General features: G+C 43.8%; 1 protein-coding gene across 2 annotated transcripts; it reads right to left on the bottom strand.

Annotated features, from left to right (window-relative positions):
* Positions 1–1,566: 1,566 nt before the first annotated feature.
* On the bottom strand, positions 1,567–5,468 carry LOC100282938 (uncharacterized). 2 transcript variants are annotated; one of them, XM_008678759.4, is made up of 4 exons: positions 4,702–5,468; positions 2,713–2,908; positions 1,995–2,357; positions 1,567–1,768 (listed from the first exon to the last, which is right to left on the bottom strand). In XM_008678759.4, exons 1-3 carry the CDS (start codon positions 5,334–5,336, stop codon positions 2,040–2,042), a joined length of 1,149 nt encoding a protein of 382 aa, XP_008676981.1. In that variant the 5' UTR covers positions 5,337–5,468; the 3' UTR covers positions 1,567–1,768; positions 1,995–2,039. The 2 variants fall into 2 exon arrangements, with proteins under 2 accessions (XP_008676981.1, NP_001149315.2); NM_001155843.3 differs by lacking the exon at positions 1,567–1,768 and having other exon boundaries at positions 1,815–2,357; positions 4,702–5,377.
* Between the last annotated feature and the right edge of the window lie 4,407 nt (positions 5,469–9,875).

Genomic DNA, 9,875 nt, shown 5'->3' with positions numbered 1-9,875 from the left:
CTCTGTAAAGGCCTCGTAGTGGATCCCTAGCCATTCACCTCGGAAGTGTCTAAGGGTCTAGCTAACCCTAGCTAGTCGGGATACACGACTTGTTGGTAAAGGGCGCAACCTCTATAGAGTGTAAAACTGGTATATCAGTCGTGCTCGTGGTATTGAGCAGCTCAGGACTCTCACATGATTAATTTATGGAACTAAACTTAATCTGTCATATGCATTGCATCGCGGGTGTTATTATCAATTTTGATCTCTTACTTAATTGGGTTGGTATCTACTTTTACTAAGTAACTGCTAATAAAATTTTGACCAATTTTAAAAGCAATGCTCAGCTTTAACCATCTCCTTTGGTAAGCCTTACACTTCACATGAACTCCCACATTTGGTGAGTTCATCCAAATTATTCCCACAACTTGTTGAGCGATGAACGTATGTGAGCTCACCCTTGTTGTACTCACATCCCCCCAGGTCAAGAACATGTACCACTAGATGAGGCACATGAAGGATGTTGTGATAAATTCATGAGTGATCTAGGCCGTCGTCTCCCAGTCAACTAGGGTTGTTGGATCGTTGTCTGCATATGATGTAATTATTTAGCTATTTTGTACAGAACTCCTATTATATAGTAAAGATGTGACATTTGTTTCTGTACCATGAGTCAGCATATGTGTGAGACTTGATCTCAGCACACTTGGTGATTATTTCGCGCCCGGATTTTGGACCCCTAAAACCCGGGTGTGACATTGCTCCTGTTCACCTGCGACTCTACGTGGAGTAGATATGCGCATTGAATGCTCATGTCCCCTACGAACTTCGAACGAGTCTTGTCCTAGGGTTGTCTTCCTTACCTGAGACGAGCTCAAACGAGGTAGAGACTGCCGTTCTGGGAAGAGGGGACCTCGACCGGGACGAGGATTCTCCCGAGAACACACCTTGTGCGAGGGCAGACTCGAGCGAGGCAGAGTTATGGTAACCCCTAAGAGGGGCCTCAGGCGAAGCACGACTTATGATCCTTCGTCCTCGAGGAATGTGCTTCGATGGTGGTCTAGGGGTTAAGCGTGTTTAGGGGCGTAATCTAGGTATCCCTAATTACTATACCCGACAAGTATAGAATGTATCATTTGGGAATCTAAACCTGCATAAAAACTAGCTAGCTAATTTTTAGCCATAACTAACATAGTCATAGGATCTGTTCAAATCAACTAGAGCTAGTTATTAGTTGAGGCTACAAATTAGCACAAATTAGATGAGGTAGGCCTAGTTGGAAGTTTTGAGGGAAAAAATAGGCCACGCATTAACCACCTTTTTGGATGGACTAGATGAACCAGAAATTAAAAAAAAACAGCTTGCTAACAATTAACCATATGCAACAAAACAGGTCCATAGTCCATCAAATAGACCCTAACCATACCAGAATTTGGGGGGGGGGGGGGGGGGGGGGGGGGGAATGGAGGTTGTAATCCTAGCTGTGTTAGAGTAGCTAGAGTCTGTTAGGATTCAGTCCCAGTCAAGTTGCACTGCTGCAGTCAGGTGATCGTGTCCTAATCTTTAGGAAATGGAGTCACTTACCCATGTTTTGGAGCCACTTTGGCTAACTCTTTCATGCAACATAAACTGAAAAGTCTGCAATTTTGGAGCTACATTGGTTTAAAGTTTTTGTTGCAACATAAACTGTAAACGCGGCATTGTTAGCAGCACAGTCTCCCTTGCAGTCTTCATTTCCCGCGATCTGGAGTGTTTCTGCCACCTCGGTGAGTAGAAGCTGTCAAAAAGGCTGAATGACCATGTTTCATACGGGCATGGTCCGGCAAGCGTGTCAATAAAAGGACAGACATCAGATGAACATTGAAGTGTTTTGTTTGTATCAGTCTCAGTTCAGCTCTCGATTCTTATCGACTAAATATTCATTTATAAGATTTCATGGCCCCATACATGTAACAGTGCCGCCAACAACAATATTGATTGATAAATACAATGTGAGGCGTCCTCTGTTAGGTTACCTGTGGAGTTCTGGATATCCTTTCCGGTAGCAACCAATTACAGATTTACAATTGATCTAGCAAAGGGCTCCCCTCTTTGGCAAGAATAAACAAGCCTCCATCGCCTCTCGAGATCCTTAAGTCTTTGTCCAGGTAGGTAGTCAAGAGCCAGGATCGAGCTCTGTTGTTGCCGGGAATTGGTACCTTGAGGGGTGGCTGCCCAGAAATGGACCCAGCAATGCTAGCAAATGCTTGCTGCAATGGATTCAGTGCCTGCTGGACTGGCCCCAGGCTGATCTTCTGCCCAAATATATCAACTTGTTGAGGTAGATCCACGGATGATGATATTGTCGGAGGCTGAAAGCTCCCCTCCTTAAATTGGACCTGGTTCAGTTAATCGTCAGCATATAAGTTTGATCATCTACAATATAACATGACACCTTAAATAGCTGACAAATCATCCCAAGAAATGTTAGCATCTGGTATCTGCAAACTGAAGTGTCATTTAAGAAGTGGGATGCATCAAATTTGGCAGTGAGCAAGACAAAATTGTAGAAACTAAATCCACATTTCCAACGAGTACGAAGACACAAGTAGCTAAGTGGGTAAATGACTGAAATAACTTAGTAGCACAGTATGGCAGTCCTAATTTTCAAACAAGCGATCAACTGCTGTCTTTGGGTTATACCAGAAAATGAATAATGTATCCGAACAGGCTAGCATGTCGATCGATTCATACCTCTATCCTTGATGGGCTTTGAACCTCGAAAGAGGCGGTTGCGCTGAATGAAAATGAAGCGAATGGAGTCGTAAGGGTCGAAGCATTGACTATCGTCATGATTTTGGAGTCAATTTCTTGGGATATCTGCTTTACTTTGACCAAAGGTGTTGCCCCAGCAGCTAGAATAGGCAGAAGCTCAGAATATGCTGTATATCTGCAAGCCAATGACCAAATATGGTAAGACAACCGTTTGTCCTTGAGACTCCATGTTCACAAGCAGAACATGTTGTGTGGGTGCACACACATATGTAGGCACGATCATCTATTATTTCATTGCTAAATATATCCTTGAACGGGAGGATATTATACTACTTCATTGATTAAATAGCAATGATTCATTCATCTGATGGTTACAAGCCTCTCAACTAAAACAATAAATAGGTACTAAGGCCCTGTTTGTTTCGGATTATAATCTCTCTAGATTATATAATCCAGCGCAAATAATCTAATAGGTAAACAAACACATAGATTATAAGTTCAGATTATATAATCTAAAGCCTAGATTATGATAATCTTATAATCTCCTCAAGAGTAGCTTATTTGAGATTATTTTGGCAAAAGACCCACTACCCATGGTTATGTAAATAGAAATTACAATATATGTCATTCTTCTTTCCTCACATCAAATAAACAAACAAGGGTATTGCTGTCTTTATGAATAATCTACATTTGTATAATCTAGACTATCAAACAACTACATGTAGATTATAATATGTCTAGATTATAATCTAGATTATATAGGCCCTGTTTGTTTCAGATTATAATCTCTCCAGATTATATAATCTAGCGTAAATAATCCATTAGATAAACAAACAACTAGATTATGGGTTCAGATTATATAATCTAAAGCCTAGATTATGATAATCTAATAATCTCCTCAAAAGTAGCTTATTTGAGATTATTTTGTCAAAAGACCCACTACCCATGGTTATGTAAGTAGAAATTACAATATATACCATCCTTCTTTTCTCACCTTAAATAAACAAACAAGGGTATTGTTGTCTTTGTGAATAATCTACATTTGTATAATCTAAACTACCAAACAACTACATATAGATTATAATATATCTAGATTATAATCTGGATTATATAATTTAGATTATAATCCAGATTATATAATCTATAAGCTGAAACAAACAGGCCCATAATTTAGATTATAATCCAGATTATATAATCTATAAGCTGAAACAAACAGCTCCTTGCCCTAAACAAAATCTAGTGGGGTCATGAGGAAAGGTTTATTGCATCCTACAGAAGCGTCATTTCCTGTTATGGGGGGCCTAGAGTCACGTCTTTGATTGCCAGAGATTGCACAAGTTGCATGACTAAATAAGCTGTCCAGTTCTGAATACGGAGGAATGCAGATGCGTTCGGAGCAAATGGATCGCACCATACCCAATCATTACAGGTTTCAGCGCACCTCTCAATGATTTGAATGGTATGGCTATGGCCACACGGGTGTTTATCAGCAGTAGCAACACAGCTCATCAGCACTGAATCACAAGGTTATTAAAACGGTAAAACGTTGGAACGCTCATGGGTGAAATTTTGACTAAACAACACAGGAAAAATACCAATACATCATAATTTCAGACAATAATATGAAGTTAAATACCAAAATAGAGCGGCTAGTGGCTTACCAAAACTTCACCCATGAGCTGGATTGAATCTCAAAAGTAACTAATAGACTGGACCCAAAAAGTAGCTAATGGTCTAAAATGCATAAAACACTGCGATTTACAGTTTAGAACGCCAAAACGCTAAAACGTGGTTTCAACCTCTAATTAAAGTTTTGACGTTTAAACATAGTTTAACCATCGTTTAAACGTAGTTTAAACATCGTTTAAACATAGTTTTAATAACACTGCTGAATCATCTATCGATGGACCAACCGACTAGGAACAAACAAAAGATCGAGTCACATGTTTGGGCGTAGCAAGAACTCACATGAGGATCCAGTTGCCGTCGAGGAGATCCGGCGACTCGACGGGAGCAGTAGTAGGGTTAACCGCCTCGAGCTGGGTGACTAGCTCGACGACCTCACCTCTGACCTCCGTGGACGCCCGGAAGCCGAGGTCGGAGCCGTACACCGTGTCCACCAGGCACCGCTTGAGCTCCTCCCTCTTCACCTCCTGCTCGTCCTCCTCCGCCGCCGGAGCAGGGGCCGGCGCCGGCGCCTCCGGCTCCTTTCCCCAGTCGTCGTCTGCGGAGGGGCTAGGCGGGTCCGCGGCGGAGGGCGGCTCGGGCTCAGGCACCCCGGGCTCGCCCCACTCGTCGACGACGATAGGGCGTGAGTTGCCCTCGGCAGAGTCGTCGCGGCCCCACTCGTCTTCGTCGATGGGAGGATCGGGCTGCGCGGGGGGCTCGGGGTTGTCCGGCGGCGAGCGCTCGCCCCACTCGTCTGGGATGCCCCCTCGGCCACGCCCGCGGCCGCGCCCGGTTGCCCCCGGGGGGCGGCGCAGGCGGAGGCTCGAGGTGTGGGGCCTGAGGGTGCCACGGACTAGGTGGCCGGCGGCGGGGCGGTCGAGGGAGGAGAGGGGGAGGAGGGACGCGTGGGACGCCGCGGCGAAGAGGGGAGCCATTCGATTTCGCTCGCTTGACTGACGGACTGGGATGGGAACTTGGGAAGAGTGGTCGCTCAAGGGAGGTAAAGTAACTCAGGCCCGCCCCCCCCCCCACCCACCCCCAAGCCAACAAGTGAAGAAGAGGCGCTGGCGCGCTGCGCTACGTACGTTTGTTGGGATATTGCCTCGTCTTGGAATCACATGCGGTCTTGGGCCAGGGTGACGGAGTCCCCATGGGCTTTCTCAAAGTGTCCCATGGATCTTGAGGGGATAATGAAGCTACGGCCATTTGCTGCACACGGGCCTATTAACTGCCCTTGTGGTAGTGCAGTCGGCCTCGATGTGGTGGCAGCGTGGCCTGTACGAGAGGCAGCACGAGGAGAAAGGGAGTGACTGACGAATGAGGTCGGTTTGTCAATACGAAAGACATTTAAATGATGAGAAACACAGTTGACATATACGGATTTAATTGAAAGTTTTTCAAAACCACGGTTGGTTAATCAAACGTATTTTAAATTTCTTATAATCTATACGTCAAAACTATTATTTTATATCTTAAAGCTTATAACAATTTTATTTTATTATATATATATCAACTAAAGACAACCTACAAAGGATCGAAGGGGATTAAATCCTTCTCTATTTTAATTTTTACTAGAATAGATTTATTCTTCTTCTATTTCCTTAAATTCACCTCTAAGAAATGTTTGGATTACAGGAACTAAAATAAAAGTGACTAAAGTTTAGTCACCCTAGGGCTAAAGATCTAAACATCTAGACTAGAATAGTAAAAGTGTCATTTTAGTCGCTTTTAGCTCTTATTGTTTGTATCTTTAGCCCTGAAGTAACTAAAGATTAGTCACTTTTGTTTTAGCTCTTGGGATCCAACCATGCCCTAAACCAGCCTAAGAGCATCTCCAAGGGACTCTTCATTTTTGGCTCTCTATTTTTGTCTCTATTTACCTTTCCATAAATATTTCACTCTATATGTAGCATCTCACTTCAACAGGCTATGTATATAGTATGGCTAGTCAGGGTGGCAAGCCATGTATGGCTAGTGAGGGGGCAAATTTAGAGAGTCATAGCTTGACGAGTTGATAGCTAGTTTATGGAGATTTTTTTCTGTTGAGTAGTCAAAATTTTGATTGACGAGCCATCTGGCTAATCTCTTGGAGATACTCTAAGAAGTCAGTGTCCACCCTTACGCTAACCAAGCATTACCTTGAAAAAGTCCACACACAAGCGCGTCCACACAGACGATGACCCCAACATTAACGAAAACTAGTCGGTTGCCCGTGCGTTGCGACATCTCACAACAATACCCGCATAAACTATCCACCAAAAGATCTCAAGATTTTTTATTGATTGTCTCCGCTCTTTGCATAATATTTTTTTGATTTGACTAACTGATGTTGTTGTTTACTCCATCCAATATGTCTTGGTACAACACGACCAATGAAGTGAGCGATTAGAAGAGAGTTCACAACGACTGAATGAACGAATAGAGATTATAGAATGACATAATTCCACCATACAGAGACCAAATAAGAGGAAGTTTGTGAGTTCAAGTTTCTAAAATAAGTCACATGAACTCAAACTTATAAAAAAATAGATCAAAATATGGAGTAGTTGCTAAACTGGATGCGCTCCATACAAATTATTGTACTTCGTAGCAATTACCAACGTTTAAAACCAACAAATAACATTTCCTTTTACTGTTAGTATGACAAATCATTGTTGCCCCATCCAATTCAGCAACCTCAAACACCATGGAGTCCATTGCGCCAATATGGTCTCAGAAACGACCTAATGCTTGCAAGAGCCAAGAAAACAAGAGACGAGCATCCTGTGGTAGTGACTGCATGGATCACCAAATCCTACACATTTTGCAGGATCCATGAGCCATCATTAGAATAACACAAACCATGTGCAGACAATAAATAAAGTATTAACACACCAAAATTATATTTAGTCCTTAGCACAACAAAAAACTAACACCCAAAACAATAGAGGAACAACACAATAATTTTTGCAGTGACGGAAGGATGGGTGAAAGGTACATAGAAGTGGTAGACGCATACCGAGTCTACACCGTGGTAAGGAAAAGGCCATGTAGACATGTGATGCCGAGCCATCGAATAGGCACCATATGCAGCAAATCAGTGACCTCCATCCCTCGCTTCCCCACTTCCAAGGTTTCGTAGAGCAGGAAGGGAAGGGAAGAGGCGGGCATACCTGTTCGTTGCTGGAGAAGGACACGACGAAGACCTGAACATCTAGAGGCGACATAGGTAGTATACCACTAGATACATATAGGGAGAGAGCATGCAAGTGAAGAAAGAAGCCCAGCTAGAGTAGCTCCAAACCGAGAAGGGCGAGAGAATGTGAGTGCCTTCCCAGCCCTGGACCCGCCGAGGCGACACAACACCACCACCAACTCTATAGCACATGCCGACTACAGCCGCGCTACGGGCCGTAGTTGTCCAATATCTCAGACCTGGACTCCTCATCGCCAAGATAACCTAAGCGTGGCAGGCGCCACCGTGTCCTCAGCGGCACGCACGAAGAAAGGCCAGGAGCAAGACTAACTCGCCCCGTACCCGCGTCGAAGAGCATCGGTCGACTCGCGGCTGTGACCGTGGGCGAGGGTAGTAGGTTGGGGAGGAAGAACAGGGCAAAGGCCGGGAAGACAAACAGGATGTCCGACGATGGCGAAAACGATGGTGCACTCATACTGTGAAATGTCCTCGTGGATGTGCAATAGCCACTGCGCGGGTCGGTGTTGGGGCTGGTGTTAGACGAATACAGGAAGGATGCGCATGCTCCCACGCCCTCTACCGAGAATGGGGTGGCGCGGAAATGGAGGCATAAGGGGAGAGAGAAAAGAAGCAGGATGACAAACAAGGTGGCGGCAATTGAAGCGAGGACCATCATTACGTGTGGAGGTATAGATGACCAAATGGGCCATGTATGATGGGGTGGCCTGAGGCACGACCCATTTAATAGTGTCTGGGCCAGCCAGCACAAGCATCGTGTCATGCTTGGGTTGTAGCCTTGTCACACCCGAGTTTTAGGGACCCGGGTGCGAACTAATCATCAGGTGTGCTAGGATCTAGTCTCAAACATATGATGACTCATGGTACAGAAACGAATGTCACATCATTTATATATAACGGAGTTCTATACAAAATAGTTAAATAATTACATCATATGAAGACAATGATCCAGCAACCAAAGTTGACTAGGAGACGACGGTCTAGACCACTCATGAACTCATTACAGCATCCTTCATGCGCCTTCTCATGTGGTACCTGTTCTTGACCTGGGGGATGTGAGTACAACAAGGGTGAGCTCACATACGTTCATCGCTCAACAAGTTGTGGGGAATAATGTGCATGAACTCACCAAATGTGGGAGCTCATGTGAAGTGTAAGACTTACCAAAGAAGATGGTTAAAGCTGAGCATTGCTTTTAGAGTTGGTCAAAATTTTATTAGCAGTTACTAAGTGTAAGTAGATACCAACCCAATTAAGTTACAGATCAAAATTAATAATAACACCCGTGATGCAATGCATATGACAAATTGAGTTTAATTCAATAAGTTAATCATGTAAGGGTCCGAGCTACTCATGACTGTGAGCACGACTGATATACCAGTTTTACACTCTGCACAGGTTGCACATCTTTACCCACAAGTCGTGTTACCCATTTGCCATGGAGTTGATCAGACCCCATACACCTCTACCAAGGAATCAAGGTCTGGTACCACTACGAGGCCTTTACAAAGTTCCACTAGCTTCAGAAAACCCACTACAGTTTCTAGGAAGCGCAATGCAGGGATCCCCCGTCTGACCGCCATCACAGCAAAATCAGCCGAGAACCTCCCTACACCGACCACTCCCCTACTGCCCTTGCCCCTTTTGGGTAAGGTAGTCCTCCACTAGCTTTCCTAATTAGTCAGCCAAGGGCATCCCATACCACCCTTGTGGTAGCACTGTTTTCCTGGGTGGTCGCTCCATGTTCCAATTACAATATGATCTTATCATGAACAATATATAAACAACAACATAATTGGAACATGGTCATAATGAAATATTAGTTTCCCCAAAACTAGGTAGAGCAATAGCAAATCTACCCACTAGTTCATCTGTTTGCAAGGTGAGGGATAAACAATGCTAGGGGAAACCTATTAGGTCCCATCAAATTAACCTGAGCATGTCACAGTGATTAATAGCAAACATTATTAGGTACAAAGGAGTGATCAAGGGCACAACTTGCCTAGGACTTGAGATTCCAGGTACCAGGATGATCTTCAGATGCTCCTAACCTGACTGCTATTCGTAGCAATACAAACAAACATGGTATAGGCAAAATTAACATCACACCAAATATAAGCACAAACTGCATAGTAATATTCTATGCGTCGCTACGAGATCGTGGGTTCGAGAATCGCTAAAATCAGAGTTAAAGTTACATAGTTATGATTTACTGAAGATTTAAGTGTTGGATACAAAAGAAATTAAGTGCATAATTCCTACCTATGTTTCATAACAAAAT

This window comes from Zea mays, chromosome 1, assembly GCF_902167145.1.
Source record: "Zea mays cultivar B73 chromosome 1, Zm-B73-REFERENCE-NAM-5.0, whole genome shotgun sequence".
Lineage (NCBI taxonomy): Eukaryota > Viridiplantae > Streptophyta > Magnoliopsida > Poales > Poaceae > Zea > Zea mays.
Note: the sequence above shows the minus strand (reverse complement) of the source record. Positions and strands in the feature narration are given on the sequence as shown.